Source organism: Alternaria hordeiaustralica, assembly GCF_023758085.1.
Source record: "Alternaria hordeiaustralica strain BMP 2776 chromosome Unknown scaffold_24, whole genome shotgun sequence".
In the NCBI taxonomy this organism is placed as follows: Eukaryota; Fungi; Ascomycota; class Dothideomycetes; order Pleosporales; family Pleosporaceae; genus Alternaria; species Alternaria hordeiaustralica.
This window is the reverse complement of record NW_026056796.1, coordinates 109532-128803: the sequence shown is the minus strand read 5'-3', so window position 1 is coordinate 128803 and position 19272 is coordinate 109532. Positions and strand designations below refer to the sequence as shown.

The window sequence follows — 19272 nt, the reverse complement described above, 5'->3', positions numbered from 1 at the left end:
ACAATCTTCTGCCGCCTTAGCCGTCACTCTCTATCCTGCCTGATCCCATATACAATGTCGCTCTGTAACACCTCGCACTTCCATGGAGCCTCAGATGGCTGTGTCACTGGCTTCAGCTGTCATACAACTTGTCGACTTTTCGAGGAAAGTGGCCCAGAAGGACAAGGTGGGCAAAGTATACAAATCCACCGGCACTACCCTAAGAGAGGCTACACTGCTCGATGACGCCATCGCTAATCTCGGCGACTTATCACAACAACTTGAGAAGGCACGACGCATATACTACAAGTCACATATATCCCCTGATCAGGAAGTTGCAGATGCACAACTTATGGCATTGGCGAAAGATGGCGGGGGAGTGGCGAAGATCTTACAGGCCACACTGGATCAAGCGAAGCGAAACCATGACGTGGACGAGCAGACGGTACTTGCACAAGGACTACGCAGCGTTTTGAGCTTGTACTACAGCCAGAAGACGATATGTGATCTTGCGGATAGACTTGACTCTATTCGTAAGCAAGTAGATGTCGCTCTGCTCGCCGCGCTCCGGTCAGTGAGATGTCACTAGTGCGATCACACATTGACCCAGATCATAGACAGCATGCGACTCGACAGCATTCAGTTCATTCGGAGAAAAGACGGCTTCCGGTGGACGGCAATACAGGACCTGATGTACTTCTACTCCAGTCTATCGCGCATCACGATTGGAAGACTATGGAGACGGTTGATGTCTCGGCATTTTCAGACACATTTGAGAACTCCGTCGTAAGCAATGATATGGAAGGCCGTTTCGCCAGCTTGATGTTGGCGCGCTTGCATTTCATTGGCATGCACGATCGGTACAAGGCGATTCCTATTGCGCACCCAGGAACCTCGCGATGGATATTAGATGCAAGTCCCGAACAGCCCAACACTGATGACTTTGACTCCTTTCCTCGGTGGCTCGCAGCAACAGGGTCTAGCAATGCATATTGGATCAGTGGGAAGCCGGGTACTGGGAAGAGCACGCTGACGAAGTTCTTGTCTAGTCACCGTTGCACTACCGCTCACCTGCGCGCTTGGGCAAAAGGAAGAAAACTCGTCAAAGGGAGCTTCTTCTTGTCTAGTCTGGGCAACCACATGCAAAAGTCGCGTATGGGGCTGCTACAAGCCTTGCTTCACTCTGCGCTCAAAGGCGACATGGAAATCCTGATCCAGGTCTTTCGTCATCGCTGGCAACAATTCCTTGCTTCTGGTGGAGGACGACAACCTTTCACATGGCTTGAGCTGCGTCAGGCCTTTATAACAATGATCTCCACGCCTAGCACACCAACATCGTTCTTCTTCGCAATCGATGGCCTAGACGAACTCGAAGGCGGCCTGAAAGACATTCTTCAATTAATCAAAGATATAGCCAAATATCCAAATGTCAAGGTTTGCGTTGCTAGTCGGTCGTCGCCAGAGCTTCTTCGCGCATTGGCAGGCCATCCTAATCTACGCCCTGAACGTTGGAATCGCCAGGATATCTGCAACTACGTCACGGCCTCCCTGGCAAGGTCGCAAGTATACGTCAAGCTCAGCAAAACAGATCCCACTCGCGCTACTGAACTGGTCAAAGGCATAGCTAAGAAGGCAGCCGGCATCTTTCTCTGGGCATACATCGTGTCGCAATTGTTGCTAGACGATATGTCACCGACGTCCCGTATAGGCAGTCTCATTGCTCGGCTCGAGACAATGCCATCTGGACTAGAGCAACTGTTTACCAAACTCCTCGGACGTCTGGACAAGAAGCTTCTCAAGCACGCGTCCCAACTCCTTCGTCTGATGACGATAAAACCACGGCCCCTTCTTCTCGAGCTATGGTTTGCAGACGGTAACAACGACGACGCGGCATTGAGGAATGAAGCCCGACCGCTGTCAGACAATGAGATATACGAGCGTCTCGAAATGATGAACCGTCGACTGATAACCCGATGCAGAGGATTTCTAGAGACAGATAGCCAGTATGAAAGTGCAAGGTCTGGATTGTCAAAGGGTAGGCTAGAGTTTCATTACAGATCTGGTTGAAGCTAACAACCTATAGCGTCTCACGTTACCTGGACACACCGCATTGCGAAAGACTTTGTCCGATCTCAACGAATATGGAACATCATGCTCGACAATACGGGGCATGATGCTTTCGATCCTGAATGGCACTGGGCCAACGGTCAACTAGGTCTATTCAAGACTGTTGCCGGGACCACCAGTACCAAGACCTCTCACTTCATATTTTGCGTGGATTACGCCCTGCGACTAGAACAGCGGCTCAATATTTGCCCAGTCAAGTTTCTAGATGAAGTCGGGCGTACCACAACAATATACGCGACTGTATACGATGACATCGTGCCTCGGAAACTCAGAGGCACCGTCAACAGCTTTCTAGAGTTCGCTGTGCTGTTCAATCTCGTTAGCTACGTTCGTGGCAGAGGCCTAACCCTATCGAAAGAGGAGTTATTACATGCTTCTCGCTTGTTAGGCGCGCTGGACGCAAAGAAGTGGGAAGTGTTCGTAAAGCGTTTTGACCACCCTGGGATCTGGAGTACGGAGTTTGAAGAGAGAAAAAAGGACATGCAACAGGTGATGGACAGCTTGCTTGATCGCGGAGGCGGTGAGTCAAGATGGCAAAGAGCGAGGAAGAGACTATCTGGGCAGAAGAAGATATGAGTCGTTATGTGTCGTGTTTGAATCAGCTTCTTGAACACGATGGGGCAAATCCTACTGGGGCGATGGTGTTACATCGTTCATTACCATGAGTTGGGATTGGTATCATCGCATCGCAGCGCAAACATACAGTACAAAATCCGGCCGCTACAACCTTACGACACCTGCCACGGCATCGAAATTCATCTTCCTCCTACTCCACCTCACTCCATCTTCGGCGCCCTCAAGTTCAAGTTCTCATACTCCGGCAACTCCCACCTCTTCTCCTTCCCCTCCGGCAGCCACCCCGCAAGCCACCCAAGCACCTTATCCACCCTCATCGTCGAAATCGACCAAAGCACCCATCCCACAACCCAAATCCCCCATGCCGACTCCGGAAAGAACCTCCATTCCTTCACCAACGGGCCCAGTTCCTGACACTCCTCAATTGGGTGCTTCATCTCCTCCTGATACGCTTCCAGCGCCGCATCGACATCACTGCCGCACTTCGCCAATTCGCCAGCGAGGACATACGCGCCAATGAGTGACAGTGTTGTTCCCATGCCCGTGAAAGCAGAGGGACAGTACCCCGCGTCTCCGAGTAACACAACTCTGTCTTTATACAATTGCTGCTCTGGCATCTTGACCTGACCGATCTCCGTAGCGTAGAAATCCTTCACATCCTCCAACCCCTTCAGAAACCGCGGACACTCCCACCCCGCATCAGCATATTCCTCGGTCCAAACGTTCTTCTGCTCATCGACTGGTTTCTTATACGTACCCTTCATGCGACTTGCCCGCTCTTCACGGTTGTTCAAGAGGAACAGGTAGACTTGTGTGACAGGACGATCGCCCGTGCGCGTCATTACCATGCGGTTCTGCGGACCGAAGTATATCCGCGCGAGACTGTTTTCCGTGGGCAGGCGCGGGACGTTGTAGTATGCGGCGTGTATATTGAGGGAGTGGAAGGAAGCGTCACTGGTTTCTTGACCGAAGGCGAGGCGCCGGGTCCGTGACGATTGGCCGTCTGCAGCGATGACGAGGTCGAATGTGGATGTCGAACCCGTGGAGAATGTCACTGTTGTTGTCTTTGTCGATGGATCTGGTGAGAGTGCAGTAACAGTCGTCCCAAAAACATACTTCAAACTCCCACCATACCCTTGTTCGTCCAGCATTTCGCGCTCCTGTCGACTGATCTCATACACCATCCTCACAAAATCCCCCCTCATAAACTCAAACTCGTTCGTCAGCGTCCTTCCCGGGTTCTCCCCCGCAGCCGTCACACCAAACTGCATCAAGCTCTTGCCGTTTCCGTCAATAAATTCCAGGCCGCTCTCGTGGACACAGTAGGGCCGGAGTGTTTCGAGGAGACCCAGTTTCTGCATGATGGGGATGCCGTGGGCTTTTAGGTCGATCTGCTGGCCGCCTGTGCGGAGAGAGGGGTAGCGTTCTAGGATTGTGATGGTGTGGGTGGGGTTGCTGCGTTGGAGGATGAGGGCGAGGAGGGGGCCGCAGACGCCGGCGCCGGTGATGAGGATGGTTAGGGGGTGTGAGGTTGGCATCTCTGCAATGGTGTTTGGGAAGGACTAGAGAGTTGCTTTGATGAATTGCTGGTGTTTGGACGCACGCACAACGCAGTAGGACTGGAGAATAGGGTTCGTCGGTAGAGGAGGGTAGGCAGTAAATGTGAAAGGGCAACGATACAGCAATTATAATAGGGTCTATCCTTCCAGGCATGTACATTCTTATATTGACATTGCTACAAAAAGCCGACGCAGTACGATGCTCCTCCGAACGGCAATCTCGCACATTGGGACGGAGACCGTGTTCTCCGAGCTCTTCTCCGGACGCTGTTACTGCGGACATAAAAGGCGTTAACCTTTAGGGATCCAATAGCGGAGCTATGTAGACTGTTGCCTTGGCATCCTTGCTGACTCTGCTGCAGTCTGCGTCAGCGCGCATGAGAGTCTGTACGCCGTATGTCGCTCAACGAAGAAGGACATGTGCTGTTTAGAGACTGTAGCCTAGATGATGTACTACGATTTAGATTGTAATACGATTGAAAGTCACTGGCGTTGTTGAACAGGAGTAGCTGATAGTTGACAGGATGAACGTCGTGATGATGCAGACTTCAGGGTCTGCGGCGGATCACCTGTCGGCGCCAAGCAAAAGTGAAGCTCGTCGCTTCGCATCACCAACACCGACCTCCACCAGCCCACCCGCCTCCTGCGCTACATCGACACATAGGTCACCAAACCCTGTACATACCAACTTACAGCCGGTTATCGCCGACGCCAGACTCTCGAAAAGCCAACAAGCCGCACACGGTCCACCGAACCTCGCAATGGCCATCCTAGGGACGGCCCTCAACGGCATCGGCGCGCTCTTCCTCACACATGCGTACGTGTACACGTAGCTCATATCGCCCTATCCTCAAAGCGAGGATCACATGAGCACCACCGCACAACCCCTACGCACCAACTAACCCCCACCAGCGTCTACTCGACCCACGAACACACCGCAACCTTCGCAACCACGCCCCTCCCCCTCGACATCTCGCTCGAACTCCTCACCTCCATCCTCATCCTCTCCCTCGGCATCGTCATATCGTTTGCGCCGCTGAAGCCAATACAATACGCACAATGGGCGGGCCAGATTTCGCGGGAAGGACGACACGGCGAGGGCTACTACACAAAAGAGGGCGAGGAGGTTTTGAGTGAGGGTGATCCGTATGCGTTTTTGGGATTGGATGGCGGGATTGGCGGGAAGGGTGAGGGGAGGAAGGGATTCTGGGATGTTAAGGGGAAGAGGAGGGAGTATGAGGAGTGGGTTAGGCAGGGTGGGAGACAGTAGATGTTGAGGACCCCGGGGGAAACAATAGATGGTCAAGGACAGCGGGGGAGATTTGGATTGAAGAAGTCCAGCGGACGGGCGTGATGGACTGGCAACGCGCACCAGTCGTGTGCTTGGGCATGCACATCGTCACGAAGCGTCTCATACCCGGAACGAAAGATGATTGTACGATCGACCACCGTTATGCCTATCGTACATCGCCCGAATGCCTAATCTCGATGCCCCATACCCTGTGTCCCGACCATCCCAAAACCCAAACGCCTTGCTTAAACGAGCAAAACCAGCAATCCCAATCAATCTGTTCCCATAACTCTTTTCCCCTCAATCCTTTCCTCAATCCTTTCCTCACGCCTCGCTCGTCAGCTTCTCAACCTGATTCCCTCCACACCCATTCACCCTACAAGCCCAACACTCCTTCCCCTCCATCTCCTCGCCAATAGCCGCAACATCCGCACTCTTCCTCCTCGGCCCCTCCGCATCCCCATTAACATCAACACCACTAACCCACCAGATCCCCGCCGCAATAACCTTCGCCACAACCTCCACCTCCGCCTCATCCCTCGGCGCATAAACCAGCATAAACTCTCTCGGCACAAACTTCCTACACCAACCCCCCCTCGCAAGCGGATGTCTCTCACCCCACCCCATCTCAATCAACAGATTCGCATCCGCAGGATGCAACGTCATATGCATCGACCCATCACTCGGATGCGCATGACAAATCTCGCCTCCACACGTCCTCGTAATCGGCACACTAGTAAACAACCCCGAACTATGCTTCTCAAAGCAACTCGTGCGTTCCAACAACCTATTCCCCGGATCCGCCGCAAGACCCTTGATCTTGGCTACCAAACACCCATAAACCGCCTGCCCACTCTTCTGCGTCTGCTGCCTCTGCGGCGCGATACCGCGGATGAGCGGCTTGGTGCCTTTGCGAGTGGGTAGCGAGGCGGGCGTGAAGTAGCCTTTTTGCGGACGGAAGTGTGGGGGGATGGCGATGGGGCGGAGGGGGTCGCGCAGGCAGATTAGAGAGAGCAGTTTGATTTTTAGGTAGCCGAGGGGGGTTGCTGGGGTGCCGCCGGGGCCGAGGGAGAGGAAGGCGCGGTAGTCTTTGTGGATGTAGAGGGCGGTTAGGGTGGGGAGGAGGAGGGCGAGCGTTGCGATGAGCATGTGGAGGTGGGTTTCTGTGAACATGCTTGGGTGGGGTGGTGGTATGGTTGGTTCGTAGGATGGGTGTAGGGTTGTGGTTGTGAGGTTGTGTTGATCAGCCATGTTGGATGTCCAGGTGATGTTGTTGGATGGTCGTCCTGGAGGTAATTGAAGACGTGGAAATTGAACAAAGAAAGCAGGAAGATGTTTGCTGACAGTCCTCTTATGCCTTCCTTCTCAACAAGACAAGAGAAATACAGAACCCGGGAAAGCACAATAGCTCCGTGGCCCCAGTAAAGAAAGGAAGATCAGCCCCACACGTGCACTGCAGGAAGGAAGGTCGGTGAGTACCACGCGAGTTTCAGGGTCCGCGGGACCTAAGAAGGGATGACGTTGAATTGATACAACGAATAAAGCTACCACTCAGATACTCAAACGAAAGTCTCGATACAGTAGAAATCCAGAAGCAGAAGCCTAAAAGCCCCAAGTACCAGCTCACCTCCCCACCACGAGCACACGCAACCCCTTCTTATAATCCCAAAAGCCACGCCAGCAAACCAACGCAGCAACCATAGCGACCGACCGACCGACCGACGTCAACCCCGTGGTCCCCAAAACCACAATCCACGTGCCTAGCCCCGCATCCGGTTAGCACGGCCCTCACCTGCATCCATACCGATCTTAGGGGGTCCTTCACAATTATCTCTACACAATTCTAGGAGCGCTTCTAAGTAGAACTATCTTAGAGCTAAAACGTATATAACATTATTTTGCCTCTAAAATATAGAAGAAATAAAAATAATTTTAGGTTAAAAAATAATTAAATCTTAAAATAATCTTAAAATACAATAGTAAAAAGAGTAAAAATAAAAAAAGCTTACTATTAGTTATCTACTTAGCTTTTTATCTATATTCTAGCTACTTATAGTTAGTAGACTAGCTACTTACTATAGTACTAGCTTTTTCTAGTAATTTTAATAAAGATCTTTCTAATTTAGTAGACTATATACACTACTAGCAATAGTAATTATTTTAGAAAATATCTATTTTTAATGCAAAGTATTTTCTAGTAGAAAATATTTCTATATTAATCTATTTTCTAAGCGTTTTCTATACAAATTAGATTATAGTAGAATATAATCTTACTAACAACAACTATAGCCTAGATAATCTATTGTTTATTGTTAGAGCAAAACTATTATTACAGAACGCACCTCTAGATACTTCTTAAGAGTATAGTACGTAATTATACTAGTATAGATTAAGATAAGCTCTTAGAAGCTTTACTACTTAAGAGAGCTTTCTAAGTAAGCTTATAATATAATAATTTATCTTCTATTTATTTCTATACTTCTAGACATAATAGTTATAAGCCTAGCGCTTTAAGAAGATAATACAGTTCTATATTTATATACTTAAGACGTAAGGCGTTTAATAGAGTATAGTAATACTAATTCTATTACTAATCTTTGCGCTTCTATAGAAGCACTACTCTATTACTTATAATAAGCAACTCTATAATAATCTTTATAGAAGCTTTTACACTTACTAACTTAGCGTATTAGCCTAAGTAGTTTACCTAGTTTAAATTCTATACTCTAAGTAGAGAAATTTAGGCTAACGTTAACTTTAACGCTAAAATAGCTACTTCTATCTAGATAAGCGTTCTAACTACTCTAGAGCTAGTAGTAATTATATAGAACGCTTTAGTTAATAAGCTCTACGCTAATAAGTATAACCTGTCTATTACTAAGTATAAGGTATAAGTAATAGAATAGTAGTTAAAGAGCACTTGCATTAGGTATCTTTAGAACTAGATTAATTAGACTATTAGCCTAAAGCTTCTAGCTTCTACTATACTCTCTATCTCTATAGAGAAAGAGGCTACGTTATAAGTACTTATTAAACATCTTAAGTCTGCGCTTTCTCTAGAGAAGAACTATACTAAGAATCTTATACGCTTATAGTATAGAGTATACCTCTAGAAAGCGTAATAAGAACGTGTTAACGCTAAGCGCTAGTAATAGAAATACCTCTATATTCTAGCCTAAGCTAAAGTGTATAAACTTACTAAAGTTAATAATACGCTTGCTATCTAGAACTATTTAGAAGTAATTAGCGTTAGGCTTACTCTAGAATAGAGGCGCTCTATATAGTAAGACCTTATTAAAGCTCTTACTATTAGTAGAACTTAGGTTACTCTTAAATAAGCGTTAAAGATTTTTACTGCGCTAATCTAAGAGTATACTACTCGCTCTACTAGTAGAGGTAGTGTATTTACTATTATAAGAGCACTATAATAAGCTTCTAATAATAATAACTTATTCTAGAAGCCTAAGAAGAATTACCTATATAGACAGCACTATAAGTAGTTTACTACTATATGCAAGCGTTTAGAAACAGCGCTTATAGGCAAACCTCTAAAGCTTTCTAATAAAGCTAAGGCTAAGATTACTACTAAGCTTAGAGACTTAAAGTATAATAGCCTATAGAGAGCTCTTAATAAGAAGAGATAGATTACTCTATAGTAAGCATAGATTAAGAGCCTAAACCTTGTCTACCTAGAGTTAATTTAGATAATGCTTATTAACTCTACTCTTATTACTAGTTAGCTAAGCATTAATAGTGTGTACTCTACTATAGATTTTAACGTCTACCTACTCTTAGTAAGCACTATCTTAGATAATAGAGTAGTAGTATATCTTATTAATAATATGTCTCTACTTAAGCTAAAGACCTTTGTAAGAGTACACAAATTCTATACTATAGAAGTAGAAAGCTTCTTCTTCTAGGTACTTAGACATAGTATATAAAGAATTAGAAACGCTTTAACTAGAAAAAGAGAACTATATATAGAGAATCTTATTCTAATAAGCGTAGCGCTTATAGAGAGTTTCTACATTAATATTATCTTAGAAGCAGCTCTTAATAAAGCTAGACTATAGTACCTAGAGTTAGACTTAACACTTTGTATAGAAACGCTTACTAATAACTTTGTACTAGTAAAGCTTAAAAGAGAGCATAAGCTTACGTTTATTAAATATAATTCTTTAAAGTTTTACCTAACTATAATAAGTATAACTAATAACTAGCGCTTACAACAATTCTAGAGAAGCCTTTCTTAGTCTAATTTAGAGAAGCTTTAGTACGCAAAAGCAGGCTACCTAGGTCTAGAAGCGCTCTAAGCTCTTGTTAAGAATGCGCGTAATATACGTATTAAGAGAATAAGCTAAAGTAAGTATAAGTATTACGCTGTTACTTATGCAAGGCAGCGTATCTCTAGATAACTACGTAAGAAAGCTCTAAGACCTTATTAGAGGATCTTATAGAATCTTTTTAACTTTTCTACTAGTTATAATAGAGAGCTCTAGATTATAGTACTTAAAGATAATTATAGTAGTAAGATCTATTAATATACTCTCTAAGCTAAAACGCTTATAGAGATTATAAGAGTCTTTTACAACTTTATAAGCTTTCTTATAGCTTAGTATAAGCTTAATATCTATATTATTATCTAAGATAATAATATTATAACGCTACCTTAGAGAGGCAAGTTACGCTTTAAGACATAGGCTAAAGAGCAAAGTATTATTATAGAGCGCACCTCTATCTATACTTATAAACTAAATAGAGAAGTAGAGAGAGTAGGTTAGAAGATAATTACTAAGTCTATTAAGATAAAAGTTAGTGCAAATCTTTCTAAAAAGCTCTAGCTAGATATTATAGAAGTAGCGACCTAGCTATATAATATAAGCCTATTACATGCTTATAATCTCTTAGCACCTAATACTATACTTAATATATAGTGTATAGAGTATAGTAAGAAGGTCTATACTGTTATAGCTAATCTTTACCTAGATTAGAGCACTATCTACGCCTATAGCTGCAGAGCTTACCTACTTAATAAAAAGTAAGTAGCTAGAAGAGACAAGCGCAACTTTAAAGTTATACTAAGAGGCTATATTAGATATCTAGTAGAATATAAGGCGTCTAATATTTATAGAATATAGATTCTAAAGCTTAATTAAATAATTATAACAAGAAATATAAGCTTTAATAAAAAGCTTTTCTATAAGAGTAGCGCTAAAGGTAGCTAGAAGTACTTAGTAGAAGAGCTTACGCATATTATTAATCTTCTATATAAAAATAAGCTATATAACGTAGAAAAAGTGTATAAAGATATCTTTAACTAGCTCTGCGCTATAGTAGGTAAAACATAAAACTAGCATGCTTTTAAAAACTCTATCTAGAAGCTAGAGAGTAGTATATTATAGCTTGCTATTAAATAGGCTAGCTAGCCTAATTAATAAGTAGTATATAATACATCTTCTATATAAGTAGAAAGCTTAGCTAGCTAACTACTAGAAATCTATATAGACTCTTAAGAGTATACTAGCCTATTTACTCTAGAGTAAACACTAGAGCCTAGAGCGTACTATAGTAGTAAAACTAGTAACATAATAATAAGCTAAATAGCTATTAGGCTTAAGAGTTAGTGCGCTAGGAAAAGCTAGGTCTAAACAGCGTTTAGACAAGAACAATAACTAGATATACATAATACAATAAACTACATTAAGTACCTATTCTAATAGAGATACTTCTAATTACTCTACTATATATAGCGACTAACTAAAACTTAACTTATTTAGCCTTCTACCTTAGAAAGGCTGCGCGCTACCTTTAAGTGCGCATTTTACCTACTAAAGGCTTATTAGAATAATAGTTTAACTAGGCTTTAGAAGAGACACAATTATTGCGCAATATAATAGAATAAGTAATAGGTAAGTATATAAAATAGAGAATAAGATAATACGTAGAATAGTATACCTAAGAGACGCATAGAAGCAAACTATAAGCTATAGAAACCTAATAGTATAGATACCTAAAAAGTAGGCGCACTAAGAGACCTCTAATAATATAAATAATTAGATAATAATAACTACTACGCAGGCTAATAGACAATATAGCTATAGTAGCGCTACGCTAAGCAATATAAAGAGCTAGATAAGAGGTTTAGACTAAGCTAATTGCTCTTTAGATAGCTACATAGATAGAAAATAATATAATAGAAAGTATATAGCTATATTATTTTACTAAAAGCGAATAATAAGACCTAAGAAAGGTTAGAAGAGCTAACATAGTAGATCTTAATTCTAGCACAGCTAGAAAAGAAGAGGCTAAATAATAAGATAGTAGTAGAAAGCTATTATAGTATATAAAAAAGGCGGCAATAGTTCTTCTAGTAAAAGACATCTAACTTTGTTAGTAAGCAAATAGTTAAACCTAATTAACAGCACTTATACGTTTAATATTTACACTAGCTATTGTACTATTTACAATACTTATATACTACCTTACATAAATAAGTAAGAGTTAATCTAATAAGGCTAAAGTTAATAAATAATCTAAGTTAGTTGCTAAAGCCTCTTTAAAAGCCTAGTTTACTAAATAACTATCTTTGCCTCTCTAAACTAAGCCTATAAAACCTAAAGCAACACCTACGTTATTCTAGAAGAATATTAAGATGCTAGACATTCTAGAGTCTTTAGGCACTACTAGCTAGCAGCCTTAGGCACAACTTCTAGTATAACTCTAGAATAATAATATAGTAAAGCTTCTTTAGATAATAGCTTAGTTTCTCTAGTAGCTAGGTAATTACCTTTTAGTCTATTCTACCTAGCTTTCTCTATACCTATTAGAGACAGTTCTAGTGTTTAATAGAACTAATGTTACTACATTTTTTAAGCGTTTTAAGAATATGTTAAAGTACTACAAGTTTATAGATAAGATAAAGATTAATTGCCTTTTAGCGCACTATAAACCTAAGTAGAGAGTAATTATCTAAGCCTTAAACAAATATTCTAACGCTCTAGTTACTAAATTCTAGAAGAAGTTTAGAGAGGCTCTTAGAAAGCTCTTTTATACTAATAACAAAGATTAACAGAAAGCTTAGACTAAGTACTTTAAGCACTAGCTTCTCTAGTGCTAAGTAAGGTCTAATCTAAATATTAAGAAATACCTATAGAAGTTTTAGATTTACAGTAAGCGCTGTGTTAAAGCATTAACTATTAATAAAGATTACTAAGGTTTCTACCTAGTTAAGAGACTACTCTTTAGGCATGCTATAAAGATACTTAATAAGTTTAGTTTAAAGACTAACAACCTAAAGGTATTTAACTACACTAAGATTAGTAACTACCTTACTACCTATCTAGAGGTAGAGAAAGAAGCTTATATACTTAACCCCTCTAAAGCAGTTAAAGAGATTATTCTAGAAGTTAAATTTAACCTAGCGCAGCTAATAGCCTGTTAGCAACCTTAGTAACTAGCACTAACTCTCTAAGATAACTATACGCAGGCTTTCTAGCTACCTAAGCTTAACGTTCTACTCTAAGATAAGCTGCTTAGACTCTATGCCTTCTAGTCTTCTCTAGAAAAAGCACCTACTAATATAGAGGTAGATAACTTAGTTAATAAGATGCTTAACCTAAAGATTAATTATGCTAGCCTAGAAATAGAACTATAGAAGATCTAGTAGACCTACCGCAAAACTAAACTTATAAATAACACTAACATACGCAGCAAAGTAGACTATTAAGCTAATAAACGCGCAAACTACCTAAAGGCGTACCTACTCTAAGGCTAGAGGCAATTCTAGCTAAATAACTAGTATTAACCTTAGTAGTAGCAGTAATATAGTAGTTACTAATAAAACACTAGTTAGACTTTCTGCAACAACTTCTAAGGCTTTTAGAATCTAGAAACTAGATACAATTAAGGCACTACAAATAGATAGGCTCTTAGAGTAACTATAAATTGTTAGGTATATAATAAGAGTAACTATTATAAGTAGAACTACCTAACTCTTTAAGCGTACATAGACAAGAGCTAGCTTTATATAGATAAACAGAACATGCTTTAGTAGAGTACGCTAGAGAACCTCTAGAGTTATATTAACAACCTAGGCTAGAGACTATAGGCTAAGAGTATTTTAGCTAAGATTAAGTAACAATTTCTAAAAGAGAATATTAACTCTCTTATAGTTAACGCCTAGTTTAGCAACCTAAAGGCTCTAATTAGTGTAGAGAATAACGCTATTTTAGTTTAGCTTATGCTAGACTCTACTAGAAGCTTCTAAGTAGATAACGTAGAATAATTCTAGAAGCTTTTAAGTATCTTTGCTAAAGATAAATTAGACTACTATCTACGTCTAGCAAACCTAAATTAATGTAATAATACTATTATAGCCGCAACTATTTCTAGAGTATTCTTAGAACCTAAGAAGGTAGTATCTTATAATCTTTCTAAGGTTTAGAAGAAGATAATACTGCGAAGACCTAGTAATAATTATATCTCTTATCTCTAAGGTTACAAGAATAGAATAGAATACTCTTTAAGCTATTAGGCGCTAAATAAGAAAAGAGTTATCTAATTTAGTAAAGAAGATAATCTTATACAACTAGATAATAGAGTATCTAGAACACTATAAGAATAATTAGAACTAAATTCTAAGATAACTAATAAGTAACTAAGAAAGCGTAAGATTATTAATAAGCTTAAGTCTAATACACAGTCTATAATCTATAGTATTCTAGGCACTTTAATCTCTCTTTAGATTAGTACTCTTCTTAGTAATATACCTAAAGTCTACAAGACGCTGTTTAACTCTAACTATATAAATAAGAAGCTAGATAAGTTTAAAGTTAATATTATTAAGACGTTAAGGTAATAGGCTAGACAAGAGAAGCTTTAAGAAGAGAAAGAAGAATAGAAGTTTAATAAGCTCTTAGGCGCCGCAGTTAATATAATTACTCTTAGTACTCTTTCTAACTACGTACTAGTAGAAGCAGAAGCTAGCAGAGTAGTTAACTGCTACAGCCTAAAGGTAGAACACTAGACTAACTAGAAGATTAGCTATGTGCAATAGTATATTATTGTAGATTAAGGCTAAAAGTATAACTCTAAAGACGTAGATTATAACTACCTAAGAGATAATTAAGCGTATAACTAACTAATAAGTATTAAGCACTTACGTTAAGACTGCCTAAAGGTCTCTATTAACATTAGAGGGAACTCTTTTCTCTACCTCTTAGACTTAGGCGCTAAGCTAAACACTATTAAGAGAGAAGTAGCTAAGAGAGCTATATTACTAATTATATTACTACTAGATAGTATAAAGGCTGCTTAGATAGTTACTGCAAACAGAAGTATAACAAGCTTTGTAGGTATTGTCTAGAGTATCTCTATTATTATAGAGTAGATTAAAGTCTAAATAAACTTCTTTATTATAGAATTCTGCACTAATCTAATTATTCTAGATAACTCTTTTCTAATAGACGCTTAGGCGCGTATTAAGTATACAACTAATAGATTAACGTACTATTACATCTTTAGCGCAGATAGCTAAGCTAATATAAGATTTATATATACTAGAAGTAATAAGCTTATAGCTTCTAGTCTTTATACTAGACCTACGTTAGAAAAAAGTATAGAAGTATAGTAGCTAGCGCTACACTCTAGCACGCAACTAAAGAGCTAGTAAGCAGCGTAGTATGCGCGCATATAGAGGTAGTAGGTATAATAATAGAGGAGATTAGAGATAGTAGACTAAATAGTAGTTAGATACCTATATAACCTATTAGTAAATAGGTTCTATAGAAGAAGCGCAAAGCTTCTAGAAAAGATCTAACAGCGTACTTATTAAGATTAAATAGTAAGTTAATAGGCCTTAGGCCTAATAGAAGCCTACTAATAAGAGATAATAAAGGCTTATGCATTTTTAAGATAGAAGACGTTAAAGAGTTATTAGCCTAACTTCTAATTAATATTGCAGAGAGTATTAGTAACAAAGATACCTTAAAATAGAGTAAAGCGTTCTTCTAGGCAAAGAACCTAGCTAAGGTAGATAAAGGCCTTACACTAAAGGTTAATATAGTTATAGTATTGCGCAAACCTACGCGTCTGCCTGCTAAGCATATAGTAAGTTAGCTAAATAACACTTAGATTAACAGAGCTTATAAGCGTAAAGACATTAAGATTAAACCTATTAATAACTCTAGCTAACTAACGCAACCTATTAAGAAGTAGTTAGACTAGAAGAAGAGAGTAGTAGTAAAGCAAGTACCTAATACTAATAGCTAATTAGCTCTATTTACTAAGTATTTTAAGCTATAATATACTGCATTTCTCTAAGGTACTTAAATAACACCTAAACGTATTTTAGAGATAAAAATCTTATTAAAGTTATTACTAGCAGAGAAAGATATACTCTTAGAGGTTCTCTACTAATAAGAAGCAGCACTAGCCTAGAACTTTAGAGAATCTAGAAGAGTTAGTAAAGATGTTATCTCTCTAGTTATTATTAATACAGTACTACATTAAGCCTAGAGAGCTAACTAGTTCTCTATTCTAAGAAAGCTTTAGTAGGTTATAATTAACATAATTTAGAACTACATTAATAGAGGTACCTTAGAGTTATATAAGAGCTAGTATTGCAACCTATAGTTCTTAGTTACTAAGAAAGACAAGAGGTATTGCCTAATTAATAACGCTTAAAAACTTAATAGAGTTATAATTCGCAACACTAACCTACTACCTAATTCTAATAAGTTTTTAGAGAAATTTGCAGAATACATTATTATAAGCCTATTAGACTTCTTCTTAGAGTATAACTAAGTAGAACTACACAAGAACTTAAGAGATATAATAGCCTTTTTAACGCTATTAGAACTTATATAATAGTGCATACTTCTAATAGATATAACAAACTCTCTAGTAGAGTTTGTACGTGTTATAATAAAGATTTACAGAGACTACATCTCTAATAGGTATATACTATACCTTAATAACGTGTGTATTAAGAGGCTAAAGAAGCGCTACAGTAACTATAAGGTAGAACTAGGTGTAAGGCAGTTTATTGCTAAATACCTTTTAAACATTAATAAAGTGCTCGCAGATATTAAGCGTGTAGGCGCAACAATATTAGGCTATAAGTCTAACTTCTACTACCTCTCTATAATTGTTATTAGCTATTAAATTAATAAATATAGCTACTACTCTAATAAGAAGAAGGTTAATAAGATTACGCGTTAGCTAGATTGTCGCAACGCTAAGAAAGTCTAAATATTTCTTAAGATCTGCGTTTACTATAGAGTATAAGTACTAGGTTTTGCTATTATTATAGCTCTTTTATTTAAGCTTCTCTGTAAGAATATACTATTTAAATAGAGCCTAGAGCAGAAGCAGGTAATAGAACATCTTAAGGCAGCTCTAATAACTACTCTAGCGCTAGTTTCTATTAATTACACTAAGCCTATCTAAAAGATTATTCTTATAGTTAATAGTAGTAAGAAGAGTTAGAGTATAGTTATTATGCAGCTTAACCTAAATAGCTATTATTACTTTATACGCTTTAAGAGTAGAGTTTAGTCTACTACTAAGAGAAATTAGAATTTAAGTAAGCATAAATGCAAGGCTCTTTTGTTTTCTCTAAAGAAGTTTTAGTTCTACATCTATAGAGTAAACTTCTAAGTTAAAACAGACGTAAAGACGCTTATTACGTAACTCTAACAAAGTGCAATAGATCTCTTTAGAGCTCTAATTACTTAGTAGCTTGCACTTCTTAATATATAGAAGTTTAATATTATCTATATAGCTAGTAAGAAGAATATTATAGCTAATACTCTTTTAAGAATACCTAAGCTAGATAGCTAGAAGCTGCCTAACAAACCTAAGAAAGATGTAGAAGACTTTATTAATACGCACCTAAATATAGTTTAGCTTATCTTTAGCAAAGCTCTAGCGCACACGTATAGAATATGCTAGATAGATCTTTCTTTTAATAATTAACTACTAGTAGATAGCTATAGTAATAAGTTATAAGCAATTATAAGCTAGCTTCTATTCTATAGAAGGCCTAAGTACATATCTACTACTAAGTTTTGTAAGTTTAAGAAGAAGGCGCTCTAAATAACTATTAAGAAACAACATCTCTTTATAATTCTCTTAGAAGGCTAGCCTCTACAAAGAGTAGTTAACTTAATAGATAAGTAGCATAAGATTATTAGATTCTTCTATAATAAGTCTAGCTACTAAGGTAAGAAAGGCACCTAGCGTAAGGTGTAGGCGCGCTACTATTAGAAAGAATAGTATAATTAAGTTAAACGCTATATATAGTTCTGCTCTAAGTGCTAATTACATATATTAGTAATAGTTTAAGAAGAGCTTTAGCCTACAGAGCTACTAATAATACTATTTATATAGATTACTATTAACGTTGTTTATATGCTGCCTAGCTATAATAGTAAGAAGTTCTTTATTATTACCTAAGACTACCTTTTGTAATAGGTAGAAGCTAAGGCTTTAGCTAAGAATAACTTAAAGAGCGTTTAAAAGTTCCTACTACATAATATCTTTTGTTAATAAAGTATCCTACTTAAAATATTAGCTAACAGAAGCTCTAAGAACAAGAGCTTTATTAAGAAACTTTAGAAGTAATAGAGAATTAACAGAGTTATTTTAAGTGCCTACTACTCTTAGAGGCAAGAGCTTATTAAGCAAGAGCACGCGCCTATTATAGCTGCTCTAAAGAAGCTTTCTAGTAACTAGGTAGATAACTTACCTAACGTTTTATAGGCTAACTACACTACTATTAAGCAATCTATAAACAAGACACTAGCGTACTTAGTCTTAGGCTAGCAGCATATCTTACCTATTAAGCTATCTATTCTAACTTAGTAGACGCTTCTATAGAATAACGTTTAGAATACACCTACTCTTCTTATAATACAAGCCCGCTAGTTTAACTATAGAGATAAATAATTTAAGAAGTCTATTAACTATACTATGCGTCTTAGGCATAAGAATAAGAACTATTTTAACTAGTTAAGAGTTCTTTAGCTAAGCAAGCTTTCTCTAGATAATCTTATTCTATTAAGAGACTCTTTCTACAAAAATAACTAATCTACACTTACTAAGTTTCTACCTAAGTAGAAGAGGCTATTTTGCATTAGCAGCGTTAATAAGAAAGGTTAGTATTAGTTAGAAGAGCTTAACAGCACCTCTTTCTAAAGTTATACGCTAGAAAACTACCTAAAGGCCTTTTACTAGCGCATAGTAGTAGATCTTGCTAAGATTAATAGGCTAGACTACGCTGCAACTATATTTTCTACTAATAAAACTAATAATATAGATTAAGAAGTAAGTAGTAATAATAATAATAAGACGCCTAAACAGCCTATATACAGCTAAGACATTCTAGATACTCTAGAGTTAACTAAAGTTTAAAGAAGCCTATAGCTAAGAGCTTAACTAGATAATCTATTAGTTAATATAGAAGAGAAACAAGACATAGAATAGGTATTGTCTAGACCTTAGTAATTGTTAGCAGTTATTCTAACAAAGAAGCTAGATTTTAACTAGAATAAGTATTAGGTATATATATTATAGGTATAGTTTTAAGTAGTTTTAGATATATATACATTAAACACTATAACTAAGCTCTAAACTACGTCTACAAATATATGTAGAGAATAGCTACTACTATTTTAGCCTATAACTAAGCAACGTACCTACTTTTTACTCTTTTTCTTCTTCTTACTAGAGGTCTCCTAG

At 38.8% G+C, this 19272-nt stretch overlaps 4 protein-coding genes across 4 annotated transcripts; 2 read left to right on the top strand and 2 right to left on the bottom strand.

Moving 5' to 3' along the window:
• Window positions 1-82: 82 nt before the first annotated feature.
• J4E84_008845 (uncharacterized protein) lies at window positions 83-2682 on the top strand (the record flags this gene model as incomplete). Its single annotated transcript, XM_049391414.1, has 3 exons — window positions 83-549; window positions 597-1936; window positions 2063-2682. The coding sequence occupies 3 exons, from the start codon at window positions 83-85 to the stop codon at window positions 2680-2682; spliced, it is 2427 nt and encodes an 808-aa protein (XP_049240818.1).
• A 200-nt stretch (window positions 2683-2882) lies between these two features.
• Window positions 2883-4220, bottom strand: J4E84_008844 (uncharacterized protein; the record flags this gene model as incomplete). Its single annotated transcript, XM_049391413.1, has 1 exon — window positions 2883-4220. One exon carries the CDS (start codon window positions 4218-4220, stop codon window positions 2883-2885), a length of 1338 nt encoding a protein of 445 aa, XP_049240817.1.
• Window positions 4221-5002: 782 nt separating this feature from the next.
• On the top strand, window positions 5003-5511 carry J4E84_008843 (uncharacterized protein; the record flags this gene model as incomplete). The annotated part of the gene is made up of 2 exons (XM_049391412.1): window positions 5003-5058; window positions 5154-5511. The coding sequence occupies 2 exons, from the start codon at window positions 5003-5005 to the stop codon at window positions 5509-5511; spliced, it is 414 nt and encodes a 137-aa protein (XP_049240816.1).
• Window positions 5512-5856: 345 nt separating this feature from the next.
• On the bottom strand, window positions 5857-6705 carry J4E84_008842 (uncharacterized protein; the record flags this gene model as incomplete). Its single annotated transcript, XM_049391411.1, has 1 exon — window positions 5857-6705. One exon carries the CDS (start codon window positions 6703-6705, stop codon window positions 5857-5859), a length of 849 nt encoding a protein of 282 aa, XP_049240815.1.
• Window positions 6706-19272: the final 12567 nt, after the last annotated feature.